Raw genomic sequence first — 17,262 nt, forward strand, 5'->3', positions numbered from 1 at the left:
TCTTCCACAGCACTCCAAATTGCATCAGGGAAAATTCAGGACTTTGTTCCTCCTTTCTAAAGCTTTAACAATGAATTCACTGAAAGTTTGTGTCACTTCACCACACCACATTCTCCCCTGATCTGCTCAGTCTCAAAGGACTGCAGCACTTTCAAGCTCAAGACTGTGTCACAGAGTAATTTCTCAGAAACTGCTCTGTGCCTGGTCTCAGAAATGACCAGGGTGACAAGATGAACAAGATGTGACACTCGGTTGCTTGGCAGCCAGTTCCTGTAGCAGCCCTTCTGCTAAACAAGTGGTTAATAAAGTGAGGATGTGTGCAGCTGAAAGGTCATCGCTGCTTGTGCTCATTGAAGTGACATCTGAAGTGATTACATGCACATACATTAATGAGCTTGGCAAACACTTTATTTTCTATTTTAATGTTAGGATTAGATTGGTGTTTTGATAGAACTAACATTACTCTAGAAAATTCTATTAATTTTAATGATTATTCTTCTCTTAATTAATGCCTTTTCTTCACAATTCAGACATCAAACTCTTATTTCTTGTACTCTCTGCATGACTGAAAAATTGAGCAAATCAACCACATTTAAGGACTTTTCAGGAATAAAGAAAATTATTTAAGTATACAAAGTCAGTTGAATAAAAAGTTAAAAATAACAAAAGGAAAGTCAGGAATGAGAAAAACAGATCTTCACCTGAAGGTGAGGAATAGCTTGTAGGTTAAAAGTATTCCAAGATTTCTTTTTTCTCAGAACTTCACTGTAAATATAGGAACTTCTTTTACAATAGTAGGGAGGTGGACTGTGCTGGAAGAGAGACCTCTTTTTTAATAGTTTAAAAGTTGCTTTTCATCTTTCACAAGCCTGATGTAAAGGGTAAAGAAGAAAAATGTTTTTCATCATTTTAAGAAGAACTTAAAGCATAAGCATTGATGACTTGTGAGCAATTCCATAACTTGAATCAAGTAAGCAAAAGGCAAAAAAAGGAAAGCCACCTCCTGAGAAAACTCAAGACTGTATTATGTTTATTAGGTAAATGTCACTTTTTTCTCTGTCTGGCTCAGACAGTTAATGCATTATTCCTTCTCACAGTCAGAATTTGACAAATCAGTCAAGCCCAGTCTACTAGTCTACAGCAATTCAAAACTTGAAAGATGCCACGGTGTTCTGAACAGACGACTCACGCTCGAATTCATATTGCTGTTATTCAGCCTGAACCCCCTGGTGGTGCTGAGGTGTGAGACTGTTTGTCTTGGATTTCACTGGGCATTTTGGAAACTGTGCTCTCTGGCTGACATCCACCAGGAGACTCAAACCCTCTGACCAGAATCTGGTAGTCATTAATGTGCTTTTGCACCAAGGCCCAGGCCCTGCTGAGTCCGTGCTGGGGTGCGCTCGGAGAGAGGATAAAGTGACAACAGGAAAGGATACCCAGGAGCAAGGGGGAACAGGGTGTGGGGCAGCCTAGCCAGACAGACACTGTGGGACTGGGGAAATCAGTGCAGCTCTACCTGATCTGCTGGAATTAACAGAGATTTTGCTCCTTTGCATTGAAAGCTAAAGGCAGATAAATGCAACAACCTCTCTGCCGGCGCAGCTGGTGTAAGTTATTGGGATAATTTTGCACTCAGAGTCCCTCTGGTCCTTAGATTGATCCAAATAAGTGCAAATTGATCCAAGTAAGTGCAAATGGCCTGCCAGCGCTTCATTTTTATTTATATAATGCTTCTGCTTCACTAATCAGGAGGTTTAGATTTGCCATGATTGTTCATAAAAATGCTGTTTTCTCCAGTCATAGATGAAGAATGGCAAAAGACTCAGTGTGTGCCAAGGGAAACCTGTGTGGAAGTTGCCAAAGAACTGGGTACAACAACCAACAAATTTTTCAAGCCTCCCTGTGTGAATGTGTTCAGATGTGGAGGCTGCTGCAACGAGGAGAGTCTCAGCTGCATGAACACAAGTACAACTTACGTGTCGAAAACGGTAAATGAGGCTATTCATCTGTTTTCTTTTTACCCTGGCTCACCAAAAAGGGAGGGGAAGGAGGATGTTTGGTTTCTGAGATCCTGTTATGAAAGATCTGTCTGCGCTATCATAACAAACAGAAGAATTAATTCTTTATCCATGTGGAGTGAATGCAGGAGTGTACAATAGCATTTTACATCCATGTTGCATTATTAAAAATTGTTTTTATGGGTGTAGAGATGGAAAATCAGGTCCTGAGAAAGTGACTGCAGGCTCATGGTGATCAGAGGTTAGATTCTTCTTTAAAATATTGTCACTTGGACTGGGGACCCCTTGAGATCATTGTCTCCTGGGAATCCTCTGTATCCAAGGTTTTACCCCAGGGAATTTTGTTGTGTTGGGCCTCTGCACTTTGACATTCTCATCTGTGCCAAGAAGGCTCTGGCTAATAATTTTGGATGTGCAATTTTGCAAGCCAAAAAAGGAGACATATTCATCAGGAGATACCAGATGCTCTTAATTAGCATGCCTCAGGATCTGAATGTCCCTGTTCACACACCTCTTAGGGAAAGAGAAGCACAAACCAGTAGTCAATTCTTAAATGGGTGCAACAGGCAATACCCAAGTTGTAATTAGCAGTCCCAAAAACTGAGCATAGAGTAGCCAGACAGCTTCTTTCTGCAGACTCCCACTAGAGGCTATGTACAGAGATATCTTGCTCCAGTGGGTGGCTGAGCAGAGCTCCAAGTTTAGTACTTTCAATCCACCCTGTGGATGAAACAATCCATCATTCATCAGCAATCTGGACTAATGGGTGTCCCCCCTGCCCATGGGAGGGGGTAAGGGGTTGGAACTGATTTTCAAGGTCCCTTCCAACTAAGCCTTTCTATGATTCTATGATTCATACCCACAGATGAAGCACATGACACTGGTCCTCTTTGATAAACCTTCATCTTGTGCATTCCTATTTCACTTGGCGTAATAAATGAAATTGTACTTAGGAAAAAGCCTTTTCTTTAAATTGTAATAAAGATCAAGGGCAATTGTTTCAAAAAGAAAATTGAAGCCCTTATGGGGAACAGGTCCAATTCACTTCTGTATTTATTTTGTGTTTGTTGGAATGTAATTCCACTGTGTCTGGTTGTACTGGAATATAGCTGGAGTAAAATAAATCAGGGCCTGTCCTTCTTGCGTCAATGCTCATTAGTTGCTTTCATTCCACACCAGAAGGGGAAAGCTGTTATGAGCTGTTGGCCACACACAAAAGACATCTGATCAGCTCAGGGAGCTAGGTCAGGCTAAGAAGTATTTATTTATTTATGTGTTTTTCGAGCAGCAGTTCATAAGTGTGTTGAAAAACTGCAATTTTGCAGAGTGTAACATTCCTTTAGCATCCTTCAAAATAAGCATTCCCTCCAAAGTCCCCAGCTAAGTTCCATTTCTGGATACACCACCATCAGTCCAGATTTATTAATCTAATGGAATTATTTCCATATTCCCATATTAGTGAGAGGATTTCTTCTCTTGGTATAAAATATCAACTGGAGGATATTGGTGCCACCTAGTTAGACACTGCAACATGTAAGTTTTAATGTCGAAGCAGTCTGCTCAGGAATACTCAGTCCCTGCAGGCGATGCAGCTTTAAGCCGGGACATGCTGGCACACCAAGATGTGCCCAACGCTTTGGTTTCCATGGGAAGGAAGCTGGTTTGAGGGGCAGAGGGAGTGTGGGTTCCTTCAACAGCTCCTACACAGAGTTGCCCAAGGAACCAGAGCCTCCTCAAGCCCACTCAGGGATCACTCAATAATCTGGATGCACTGAAAGCAGGCTGCTCTGCTCCTTCAGCTGCTGCTGTAGTCAACAGAGAGACAGTTCCAGGATGATTCCCTGCAGAAAGCCAGCTGCAGCAGAATGAACTTTCCTCTATTTACTCCTGTTTCTTCCCTGTCTGAGGAGGGTGTGGAGGTTAAGTTAGGTCCCTGAAGATGCATACTGTGATTATACCCAAGGACAGTTAAATAGGTCTCTGTAAGTAGTAGAGGCTCAACTGATGGTACAACCAAAACCAAAGTTCTCAATACCTACCTCTTTCCCATTTTGCCCTAGCATCCAAAAGAGGTTTTTGTGTTTGCTTGCAAATAATTTTGAGTAGTCTTGGGTGTTTAATAGCTGTAATACAGCACCAGGATGTCCATTTTGGCAAGTTCCTACCTTGATGGGCATTGCTTACTCTTCAAAACCCTCAGTGCACTTCTGTATGGTAACTATCTCTAGATAAGAGCAAGGGTGGGGAAAATGCTGGAAAGGAATACAGGATTTTTCTTTAAAATTGTAATTATTAATTAACTATTAACTGTAGAATGGAAGCTGAAAAATAAATGTTATTTGTGCCATCTAGCTGTTTGAGATCTCGGTTCCCTTGACAAGTGTTCCTGAGCCTGTGCCCGTCAAAATTGCCAATCACACGGCCTGTAAGTGCACATCAACCACCCAGCGCCAGCAGTACACCATCATACGAAGGTCTGTCCAGTATCCAGAGGAAGATGGGTAAGTTCCCTCATTTGCAAACTTCTACACACACTGAAATTGTTTTGTCCTGAGTTGCATGTTATAGTGGTCCCTTCTCATTCTGTAATCCCAACATGTTTTCTGGATAACTTGGTTATCACTCAGGGTTAGAAAGGACACCCAAACCATGTCAATTTTAAGTGAATGGTCATCAGAACAAACTGATGGCCAGTTCAGCAGCATCTAGAGTCACTAAGATTTTTAGGTTCTTTAGCAGGAACTCAAAGTGCTCATATTGCCACTGTGCTCCACTGGAGCCATTTGAGAATGTGTGCACAGACATTTTCAGCCTGACACAGCAGTTCTGCTTGTGCATTATTTAGCCAGGGCACACTGAGTTCTCAAGGTAAAGCCCTCTGTCACACTTTATGGCATGTTGGGTCAGAATCAATGTGAATCTTGGCTTTTCACTTTTTGATCCAGTCTTGGTTTGCATCTCTAGGGCTTGTGGGCAGGAGAAAAGCGACCTCACATCTCACTCCAAAATGTGGCATAAAATACAATTACTACTGGTGAGAAAAGGCTACATAAATAAACAAAAAGTCTAGAAACTGAAATAGCTTGAGTGATTCACTGGAAGTCAGCTCGAAAATCTCTGTCAAGCCCTGCATTTGGTCCCCATCACTGCCCTTGAGTTGCACATTGGGGCAAAGGGCCTAAAAGTCAATCTGTTCCTCTGACACTGAAACAGTCTCTTGTGCATCCATGAGCATGGGCAAATTAAACTGGAACTGAACCTCCTGGCAGCAAGGCAAAATTCAGTAAAGTTACACAACATGAATACTGCAGGACAAAGACCACTCTGCCTGGGGTAAAGCTGTTTTATGGAAAAGTGGAGCTGCAAAACTGTAGCTTTTTCCTAAGGCTGTAATCTGAAATAGGTGCTAAACTTCCTTCCTGTGTCACTGGGAGCCAGAGAGCTCCCCCCTGTCATCAGAGGCACCCAGACCCCGTTCCTTCTGTTTGCAGCAGCAATGCACATTGTAATGCCAGGCCTTCAGTGGGACAGGTGGCAGACCCAGCACACCAGCAGCTCATTTTGCCAAATGGCTACTGTGATGCCCCTCATTAACTTTTTTTGATTCCTATCTCAATTTCTTTTTCTTCTAGATGCCCCTTTACCAACAAATTTTGCCATAATGGATGGATCTGGGACAGTGACAAATGCGAATGTGTAATAGACACACAGCACTCCAACAGACGAGAAGGTAAAGATGGAATGACAAAAAGACACTTTTGCATACTCTCTCCAAACTCTTTGTCTCTCATTCTGGTCTTCTTCTCACTTTTTTTACATTGAGAGAGTTAAAGTTTTTATTCTACATCCCTACATAGACTTGGATTATGGTGTGGAAACTCATCTGAAAATAAACATACATATGTGCTTCCCTCATCTCATGAGGTTTTTTTGCTTGGATGTTTTACTCTTTCTGTATCAGCAACCTGAGTAGGACATAGGAAGGTATTTCTATTATTTTGTGATGTAGGCACCCTGTGCAAATTTTTATTTCACATGCATCTGTCATTTCCTATGACAGGCATTAGGAAATCTTCTTAACTGTAGAAAAAAATGCCCTAGAATACACTGCATGGGGCAGGTACTGCTTTTTAAATTATTATTTTATTTTTAATTCTTAAGAAAATAATTAATAAGCAATAAGATAAACAAAACCAGTCCTTCACGTTAGCTGTTTTAATGCAAAAAATCGTATAACTTTTTAAAATACTTAAGCACTTTTAATGATAATCTTAAATTATTCAGGAATCTTTCAAACAGAAATACCCTGCATACTCAGGAGCATGTCTGTATACTTCTTCAGCTCTGTGTAAGGAAATGGAAGAGGATAAAATTTGCAGAAGAATAGTAACTGCCTTTCTTCCTCTGCTTCTCCTGTAAAATTTTAATTTGTCAAAGAAAATTGCAGGAAATATTCTGGGTGATAATTGTGTACGTCTAAACATACTTGTTGGCAATAAATATTAAAAGAAATAAATTTTTCTCCAAGTCCTGTGTAAAGTTTTTTAAAATTGTTTTTCTCAGGAAATTGGTCAAAATAACACAATCATAGCACTAGAGGAAACAGAGAAGGAAACCTTGCCTTTGTGCTTTAAGCTACATTCAGCAAGAGAAAGAATAAACTACTCAAGGCAAAAATAAATGAATCTGGTGAGCAATTCCTGGACTAGCAAACTAAAATAAAGCTAAATAACCTCATAAACTGGTCTACTGATTGCAGTCTCCTAATGTTAATAAGCAAGAAATAATTTGCATAGTGGTTTCTGGTGGATCTTTTCTCACTCTGGATAAGATCCTCTGCCCATCAGGTTAGGCAGTCAAACGCAAGTTAGACTTTTCAGTTCAGAAAAAATTAGTACTCTATTTCAGACTGAGTCTGAAGGACTGAGAATAGCCAGAGCCCTCTTAACTCAGTCTTTTGTATAGTCAGCTTGGAGCATTAAAATCTGTGGCTTGCAACAAAGGCAATTATGGCTTGTGTTGATATACACTCAATACTTCCTCACAAAAATACCATTCTCTGAAGTACATTGTGTTTGGCAAGTAGCTGGGACAAAATAACTTAAAATCTGTCTTTGATGTTGAAACAAAGTGAGATTGAAACACTCAACACCACTTCACACATGCCAGGTTTTATCACCCACAGGAAAGGGTTTGTCTTCCAAGTATTTTGGGCAGACTCCCTCCTTGCTTTCAATAGGCCTTAGGTCTTATTCTGTTGAGATATTGGTTTTTCATCACTGAGTAAATAATAATGGAAGTTTCTTTCAAGTAAGGTGCAAGCCTTTTCTGGCCACTGAGATCAGGGATCAGATGGCAGAGGTGCAAGTTACATTTCACATTCCATAGGTTATGTCCAAGAGCTAATTGTAAAGCTACAGGAAATTACCTTCCCAATGACACCTTATATGCCATGACCTTTAACCAGGGATGTGCTGCTTGCATTTTAATAAAGCTTTCACAAAATGTGTTCCCTTTTTGCTAGGATTAGCTTCATATTGTGCTCCAGATGTGCATTTTCAGGGAAGATATTAGACAGTGAGTTCCCTTGGCAGTTCTGGTTTTTTTTTTCTGAAACGAGGTATTTTCTTTCATCTTTGACAAATATGAATGTGCTCCTTGTTGAAGTGCTAGGTCAGCTTGCCCCATAGTAGACATAGCATTGCTGCTAAAAAAATTCTGCAGGGACTGTGTAGTGAAGCACACATGTGATGGGTGTGGTAGTTTGCATGGATGTGCCTTTTTGTCATGGGTACAAATCCTAAATCCTAAAACTGAAGACTAAATCCTTTTTGAGATTATCCTTTTAAAACTTCCTGTCCAGTAAATATTTGTGCATTCCAAAGCATAACACTAAGCTCTTGCAATATACATCACCCAAAATTTTTTTGTGCTAAGTTCAACCCACAAGAAATAGCAGAATTAGAATAAAGTGAAATAATCAGTGCAATCCTCTTGAGTCCTTTTCTGCACAGGAAGTTGCAACAGAAATTGTGAAGTCTAGAATCTATCAGAAAGTACATGTATGAGTCCGAATAAATATAGAACAGAGTCTCTTCAAAAGCAGGATTTATCCATGTAAAGCTTACTGTTAAAAGATGTATGTGCTTTTGCAGGACTCCCTTCTCTTGCTGAGCTGGCTATGTGTGGACAACATATGGAATTTGATGAAGAAAATTGTGAATGCATCTGTAGACATAAGTGTCCCACAGATTTCTTTCAAAGTAAAGAGAACTGCAGCTGCTATTTGTGTAGGGAGAGCCAGGAGAGCTGTGCTCTAAAACACAAGATATTTCATGCTGAAACCTGCAGGTAAGTGATCCTTGCCATTCAGTGTCTACACTGCAAGAGCTGAATTAGAAATGCAAGTGCTTAATTGGCTAGGAGGTCCACTTGGGATAAAAAGCCTTGCTGAAGCTAGAGAGATGATGATGATAATAATAATAATAATAATAATAATAATAATAATAATAATAATAATAATAATAATAATAATAATAATAATTACAATACTTATAGTATAAAAGGACTCTAAGGTTTGTTTGTATTTTTAAGAAATCTGGACAAGGCCGTTATTCAAGTGTCAATACTTACTACCTTTTTATTTTTTGCTAATTTTTAGGGAATGGTGATTAAAACTGTACTACAACTGGTATTAGTTTTTGCAATGAGATAGAGTCTTGTAGTTAGGCAGGACCCATCCTGTGCCAGCTGTTCTCTGTGCCAGCTGAAGGCAATCTCATGGATGGTTAGGGACAAAGGCTCCCTAAATTTGCACACAGAGCACACAGCACATTCCTTATCCAGTTTGTCCTCAGAGCAAGTAATTTTCTAAACCTAATGCAATTTTGTACACATATAAATCTACTGAACCAGCTCTGACTCCACTGAGAAGCAGGAAAATGGTTCTGGGGCTACTATACTCCATGAATTTCCCTAATCTGTTTTTATTATTAGTTTTGAGGTATCTACTCAACCAGCTCTGACTCCACTGAGAAGCAGGAAACTGGTTCTGGGGCTGCTATGCTCCATGAATTTCTCTAATCTGTTTGTATTATTAGTTTTGAGGTTTCTGTGTCAAATCTCAGATAGAAAATGCCCTCATGGATTAGTTAAATTTTAATTTTTTCAGAAAGCTTTGGTCCAATGTAGAGGCCCAGGAGCATGCAGCAGCTTAGTCTCAAAGTTTATATAAGGATAGTCAGCATCCAGTTTCCCTGGGTGCCTTGGCAGAGCTGTAGCTCACATGGTTTAACCCCCACAGGATTCACTCCCAGTGACTTCATAGGTTCATTCACAGGGAAGATGCTGTGGAAGAATTAACATTTGCATCTTCAGGTTCAGCTTTGAAAACAAGGACAAACACAAAATATAAAGTATAAAAATAGCTAAAACAATTAGCACAGCTAAAAATGAGCATGAAAGAATTGGTTATTTATATGTTTCAGACAGGTGGGAGGGGTGCAATGTGATAATTTGTTTAATGAATTTGGCTTCTAGAAATTCCTGTAACCTGGATGCAGGATACCTTAATGCCAGACTTCCATGCAGTATTTCTGGAGGAGCAAAGCTGAACCATGAAATGAGATCAGCTGCTTTGCAGAGTCTAAGGGCAGCACTTTCCAGTGCTAACCCTCGGGACTTCACTGGTCTCAAGAAAGGAAAGCATCACTTAAGTTGTGAATCTGGACAAATGGACCACTGCAAGACATGTTGCTGTAGATAGAAATTGTGAGGCAGCAAATTCTTGTCTCCCTCTGTTGTAGGACGTCAACACCTTTCTAGTGTGTAGGGAGCATTGCAGTGTTCAATGATGAAAAATTTGAGGAATTTGACAGTGAAGAATTTTTACAATAAAATGCTTTTCTCTTTTGTGTTCTTTCTCCTTAATCAAACAGTTGTGAAGACAGATGTCCATCCCAACCCAGAACATGCCCAACTGCCAAACCAGTCTGTTCCAGGCATTGTCGCTGTCCAAAGGAGAAGAGAGGTTCTCATGGGTCCCAAAGCAGAGAAACTCCTTGACTGAGCTTCCCCTTTTCTTTGAAAATCTACTGCTTTGCAAAGTAGCTGTCACTGACTTTCAAACAATAGTAAACATGAACATCTTCCACATTAATAGCAGAAGAATTAATCCAGTCTGCATTTATTTATTAGAGTAATCACTAACTGCAAGTGAATCCTCTGGGACACTGGTAATTGTTCTCTAAGAGGTAACAACAGCTGATGAATTTCTGGCTGCACAGAAGAAAGATTGGAAAGTAGCAGTTTAATGTTACATTATTGAAGATGAAACTGTGTATTGGAAATAGAGTCACAGTCTCCAGCCAGTCGTTCAGAAATTGAGACTTGATAATCTTAGCCTCTGAATCCTTAGCTAATGCAGCTCCTGGGTAAAACTTTCTTCAGAAATTCAGTGTACAGGATTTGGCTTCTAATAGGTTCAGCACTGAGTTATTTGATCTACTGTTCAGCTTTGATTATCATTTTGTGTTTATTGTACAACTACTGTCAGATGTGCCATATTTAAGTGTATATAAGAAAATAAATACATCAGTTATCCGAGTGGATTTGATTTTTCTCTGTTATTTTAAAACTCTGCCCAACAGAAAGGAAATAAGAAAAACCCCATAGCCATTTCAAGTACAGTTTTCTTACATTTGTTCCACTGGGACTGGATCCCAAACCCAGGTTGAAACAAGGTCACTTGGCCCAATATTTTCAGTAAAAAAGAAGCATTTTTCCCCATGTCTGCTTGACAGCATGTGTGATTTATTTATTTGCTCCTGGTGTAGTGTGTTAATCTTCCTAAGGGGATAACAGCCCACTAGTTCTGACTCTTCAGTAATTTTTTGGAAAAGCACTGTTCACTAGAAGAAGGTTTTCCTTTTAGCCTACCACGCAATGAAAATATCTCCTTTGCACTGAAATTCCTCTCCCCAGTGTGAGGCCTGAGTAACAGTGCTTTAACCAGATCAGAAAAGGGCAGTACTATTTTCTGAGCCACTGAAGTCTGCTGTGAGCTAGTCCAGAGAAAATATTATGAGCAATAATCCTGAACTGGAAGTGTAGTCTTGACATTGGTATGATTTTTTCCCAGTTGCTGAATTCTCCAATTCTACACTGCACTGTGAACAAAGGGAATAGAGTATATGAAACAAAAGCTACAGAGATGGAATGTTTGACACAACACAGGGAACAGGAAATGGATTTCTGATGTGCAACTAAGATTTTTTTTTTATTCATATAGGAAAACCAGATTGCTTTATAGTAAAATTAGAGGCAAATCCCGTAAGGTTGACTGAATGGCTGGACAAAGCACCAAACAATTTAAGATGCCTTTAGTCTCAGTAAGGCATTTAGGCTTTGATCCTGAGTGTTGAGAGTGTTTCCTAAGCCAGCTGGGACCTAGGTCTCTGCAAACATACCTGTAGGCTGTTTGTGCTGCCTGTCCTGTGAGCTGGCCTGGGATCCCGTGACCCGTGAGCATCCTGGGGGAGCCCCTGGAGCATCCTGGGGGAGCGGGGTTACCCTGGTCTGCACTGGGCTCCTGCTTGTGGGTGCCCCTCCAGAGAGAAGGACATGTGCCACCAGCATGAACTCTGCATGGACAGGAAGGGGAAGGCAATCCCAGTGCAGCACCAGGTGAAGCAGTCTGGTACCACAAGCACACCCTTACATCTCTCCTGCTCCTCCAAGAAGCTCTGAATTCAAACACCTGTGAGGTCCCTGAGCTCCACAGGGGAGTGAAAGGAGTGAGTGAACTTCCCCATCACTTCTCCTCTATCCCATATGGGGGCACCCTGACCAAGCGGCTGTGCTGCCAATAAATTACATCTGTAGCACACTCCTCAGAAAGCCAGGGAGCTGCAGAGGCAAACCTGACACTTAGCTGGTAGCAGCAGAGGTATATGAAGTAAAAATGCACCTTTGTGCAAAACCACACAAAGGTATTTGTAAAGCTAACTTCTGTGATAAGAAATCAAGCTTTTACATTTCCTAGCTTATCCTAGAGTTTAGCAACTGGAATGCTGTATTAATTACATCTGTGTCTTGTCAGTGTTGACCTGTAGAGGCTTCCTTAGTTTTATGTCCTGACCAGTGAATAAATTCACTTCATTTTTCAAAACAGAATGCTCTTGCCAGGGAGACAAGTCTGCTTCTACCCCAGAAGACTCTCAGACAAAGCAGCCACTGAGGGGATGAAAACCAAGTCCCAAAGCTCTTCTTACAGAGCTAGAGAGGGATTTGAACATGAACCACCTCATCTCCAGCAGATTACAATGGCCATTAGAACACCCAGGCTGGAAAGACACCATCACTGGCCACCACTGTGAGCCCTGCTCTGAGCTTTTCACATTTCCCCATTCCACTGAAAAAAAGACCAATGCAATGCAGGACTGAATATCCCAGTAGGATGGAGTGAGATGAGATCTTGCTATATCCATATGCTGCTGTCAGTCTAAGGCTCTGGGTGAATTTAACCTTTAAGCTCAAAATTTCGCTCTTAAATCTTGTGGATTACTTTGTTCAACAGGTAGACAAATATTTTTGATAGCATTGTGGTTTAACCCCAGCTGGTAGCTAAGTACTCTGCAACTCGCTTGCCCTACCACCACCCTAGTGAGGAGCTTTGGAAAGACAAAGTAAACCTCATGGGTTGAAATAGGAACAATTTGACAATTGAAACAAAATTAAATATAACAGCTACAACAGCAATGAAAATAATAATGCTACCACTTCTAGTAGTTGTAATGGAAACGAGAGAGAGGAATAAACCCCAAGAAACACAAATGATGTACAACAGAACTGCTCACCACCCACTGACCAGTGCCCAGTGCATCCCAGTGGTGATGAGACTGCCCTTCCATAAATCCCCCAGTTTCTATAGTGGGCATGATGTTCTATGATATGGGATATCACCTTGTCCCATTGTGGTCAGCCATCCTGGCTTTGCTTCCTCACAGCTTCTTGTGCATCTGCTCTCTGTCAGAGCATGGGAAATTGGAAAGCTCTTGATTTAGAGTAAGCACTGCTTAGCAATAGTCAAAACATCAGTGTGTTATCAATATTATTCTCATACTAAAAACAAGACTGTACCAGCTACTCAGAAGAAAGTTAACTCTATCCCAGCCCAAACCAGGACAGATACAAACATGCTCAAGCAACAGAGAATTTGTGATCGTCAAAAACATATCTGGAGGTCAATGTAAAATTCAGTGTTATTTTCACTGAATTTAACCCCCTACAGGTTCTCCTGCCTGTGAGGGATTTCTGTTTTGCAGGAGCAATGTGTCTGAAAGCTTGTGGATTAGGAATGGTTCTTAGGCTTACTGTGAAGATGGAAAAGGAAACTGCTTGTGGAAACAGCATGACCTAAGCAGCCAAAACACAGGTTTTTATCTAGTTTATAGCTTGGATTCTCCTTGGAAGTTCTCAGCCCTAGTTTCTAGAAGCCTTATGAATGTACTTCTGCATGCCTCAAGCAGGGTTGTCGGCTCTGGTGATACCTACAGGCATCTTGTAGCCTTTTTCTATTACAATAAATTCCTACCCCAGCAGATCATCTGCCCCTAAGGCCCTGTGCCAGTCTCTTGCAGGGTGCTGCTCTTTGCTACCCTGCTGTCGTAACCATTAGAAAATTACCAAAGCCAGAGCATGCAGTGCAAATCTGTAACATTCACTGAAACACCATGTGGAAAAGATCAATAATTGAAGCACATTGCTGTGAGTGACAGTGCTGTGTGATGGTCTTCACTGCCACAGCCCCAAGTATACCTAACTCTAACTAACTAACTACCTCTATGCCACTAACTCTATGGCATAGCCACAAATCCTCTATGTGGAAGACCAGGACTAAGAGGAGGGTCTGGGTGAAGATGAAACACATGCAGATAATTAGATTTTGGTAAGAATCTATAAAAATTCAATGCTATTTAGTTGGTGAAATTCTGGATTTTTCATTTAAGAATATTAAACAAACTTTAAAATAGAAATGCTTTATGTTATTTTTCATATTGATATAAAAGATTAACTTTTAATTAGGATATTTAATATAAAAATTCAGAAGAATTAAATGAGGTATGTAAAATTCATAGCAGATCTGTTTTTTGACTGATGTCATTAACTCTTAACCTATGACTAAATGACCCTCAGAGACAGAAGGTTATTGAGCAGTGGAATGTTCTCTTTGAAGTTTAAACGGCCTTTTATTACTGTGTTCAGCATGACTTGCTTTTTAGGCATATGGACATGATTTACAGATTTCATAGGCAGAATAATAGTGCTAAAAATTCCTGGTGTGTCTTAATTTTTATATAGTAAGGGATGTCTTTAATGTGATATTTGTGCTATGTATGTAATAGGAATGACAGTACTTAAATATAAATTTTTAATTCTAAATAAACACACATGAAGTTTCTCAAGCCATCAGTTTTTATGAGTAGCTAGCTTCTACTTATATGTGCTTTCTTCAGGAAGGGGACAAGGAAGAATATGAATATATATCAGAAAAATATTAGAAAATATCAGAAAAATAGCTAAATATGCACACTGCTTGAAAGAGTCAGGAAATATTTATTTACTTGCAAAAACCGTACTTGACTTCCAGAAGGACAGAGGTACCTGTGGCCTTACCAAATGCTGGTGACATGGAAGAAATTGAAGCACGTCCTGAAGCATTGCTCTCATTTACTTCAAAAGCTATCACAGGTCATATGCTGTGACATTGCTTATGGCAAGAATTACTCATTGGAGGGTTGGCAGAGCACACATAAATCCTGCCATACTCATATACACTGCAAACATATAAATCTGTAGGAATCCTTTGGGCAGCCACTCCAGCTGACTTGTAAGTTCCTTTCCTGTATTCCAGCAAAAACAAATGTAAATCTGCTTAGGTTTATTTTTTGTTTTCTTGTATCACTGCAAGCCAGGATTTATGTGATTAAAGTTATTTTGTTTTACAGTAGCGTTAAAAAAAAAGGAAAGAAAAATCTTGAGAACCCAGAACTGAATCTGAGGAAGCTCCTTCAGCTGCCTATTTCCTTTGTATTTTCTAAATAACTGGTAAATGCATTTCAACATTAAAATACCAAAGAGGTTGTCATCTTCTAATTCTGGACTTGTGGAATGAATTGTTCTTTCTGCAAAGAACTACAAGGTGGATACCAGGCCAAGTAAATCTGTGTTCTCATTTATTAAAGTCTTCATTAAAAAACAAACAAGCAGGGGTTACAAGTGATGGACTGCCATTCATTTTATTTATCAGACTCCAACATCAGCAGTTACTTAAAAACCTCACAAAAACGTTTAACTCAGGGGTAAAAAATCTGTTTTAAATTAAGATAAAAGGAAAGTGCTCCTTAAGCCAATAAAACAAAATGAGTACACAAAATGATGTGTCAGGGCTTGGTCTGCATTTTGACTTCAAGGCTATTAACACTCTTCTTTGTTTCCACTTTTATCATACTTTACAATACTACTCAATGTGAAAGGTCATTCCAGGCTGAGAGCAGTCAGTGGGGGATCCATAATTTAGCGTGAACTGTTTCCTCTCTTAAATATCTAAAAGTATTTTTAAAATGTTTATGGTTGAATTAAAATTATTTAATTCTATTCTACATTGGTATATGCTATATATTTAAAAATACAACAGTAATTATACAAAAAATACCTTGCTATGGAGTGTGATTACAAATTAAGTGCCAAAAAAATAAGGTAACAAAGTAGGAAGCATTTCACTTAGCCTTTTGTTCCACTTCTTATGTTAAGTGGTGTTTTTAATTACTGAAGATTATCTCTGATGTGTGGCTTAGGATCAGAGGTCCAGCAGAAAAGGTGATGCAAGATACCTAGACTAACCCATCAGTTTCTGTTAGGTGACTCATTGGCATTTATCCAAAACTTTCCCCTGATCCCAGATCCCACCATGCACACTCATGTGCATCCTTTGATCTTTTTTCTTGGGAAAGTGTATCCTGATTCCTATTAACGGACAAACTTTTCAGAATTGTGTTCAAATATTGAAATACAGTTGCATAGTGGTTATTTTGATTCAGTCCTCTGAATAAAATCACCAACACAAGTGATGAAACACAAGAAAGAGCTTAACACATCCACAATGTGGATGTGCAGTACTTCTTATCAATATTGTCTTTGCAATAAACATCAATATTTTCCTGTAGCTGAGTTATGAAGGCATGTAATGAAAATCCCTTGAAAGTCATTAAATCTCTCTGTTCCTCCATTTCCCTATGCATCCCATTTTAAATCTACTCACAGCTCATTCCTAAAATCTTTCAGAGCTAAGAATGCCTACACTTCTCTACCTGTGCCCTGGAGTACAGTCACCTTTCACCCTGCCCTGCTCCACATCAATTAAATTAACCTCAGAGCAGCACCTCCCAGCCCCACAGAGCTTGCAATCTGTGGTTTGTGTTTCACACCTTGAGAATGCTTTGCATGCCTCTCTGAGTCTTCTAAATTCTAACAATCAAATAAAAATTACTTCTTCCTCCACAGACCTTACCTTAGTTTTCTCTTTAGATATTCAAAGCTACAGTAAGAGTATCAGTTTAAAGAAACCCTTGTCTCATTGAATGGATTTTAAAGTATAATTAAAATTAATTATTCTTGTCTTACAGTTTAAATCTGGATTCAAACTATCAATATAGAGTTAATTATAGTATCAATATATAGAACTATAGATAGCTCATGCTTATTTTTTATAAGAAACTCAGTTTCCTTTACATTCAAACTGTAGAATGCAGGCAGGTACTACTCTATTTGGTAAAATGACTACAGAGGACAATGCTAAAAATGTTCTGGAGCATTTGTGGGTAGGGGCATTAGTAGTAGGAAATAAAACATACCAGGTAAAGGTTCCTCAGCTTTGCACAGAGATATTTTGCAGCACCACAAGGAGGAACACATTTTAAGTTTCCAATAGCTCCATCTACTGTTGTCACTGCACCTTTTTTCTCCTCCACCAAGTCCTCACACGCACTCAACTTTCAGTTAGACCCATTTTAAAGCTGAAACCCACCCAACAGTTCTGCCACTCCAGTTTGTGCCAACTCTACATAAATTGCCAGAAGTTTCAAGAGTTTGTCAAGTACAGTTTTAAAGATACAAACCAAAGACCTCTAGGACAGGCCTTCTCTTCTAGCACAGCTGATACATCAGTATTAAAGTCCTCTGATGT

The 17,262-nt window shown here is 39.6% G+C and overlaps 1 protein-coding gene across 1 annotated transcript in view; it reads left to right on the forward strand.

Moving 5' to 3' along the window:
• VEGFD (vascular endothelial growth factor D) overlaps positions 1 to 10,627 on the forward strand; it is a 30,582-nt gene extending 19,955 nt beyond the window's left edge. The window contains exons 3-7 of the mRNA XM_064708321.1: positions 1,798 to 1,988; positions 4,371 to 4,519; positions 5,651 to 5,748; positions 8,174 to 8,369; positions 9,956 to 10,627. Of these exons, the coding sequence (XP_064564391.1) occupies positions 1,798 to 1,988; positions 4,371 to 4,519; positions 5,651 to 5,748; positions 8,174 to 8,369; positions 9,956 to 10,082 (761 nt within the window). The 3' untranslated portion in view covers positions 10,083 to 10,627. The remainder of the gene's footprint in view (positions 1 to 1,797; positions 1,989 to 4,370; positions 4,520 to 5,650; positions 5,749 to 8,173; positions 8,370 to 9,955) is intronic.
• The last annotated feature ends 6,635 nt before the right edge of the window (positions 10,628 to 17,262 follow it).

This window comes from Zonotrichia leucophrys, chromosome 1 (genome assembly GCF_028769735.1).
Source record: "Zonotrichia leucophrys gambelii isolate GWCS_2022_RI chromosome 1, RI_Zleu_2.0, whole genome shotgun sequence".
NCBI classification, from domain to species: Eukaryota; Metazoa; Chordata; class Aves; order Passeriformes; family Passerellidae; genus Zonotrichia; species Zonotrichia leucophrys.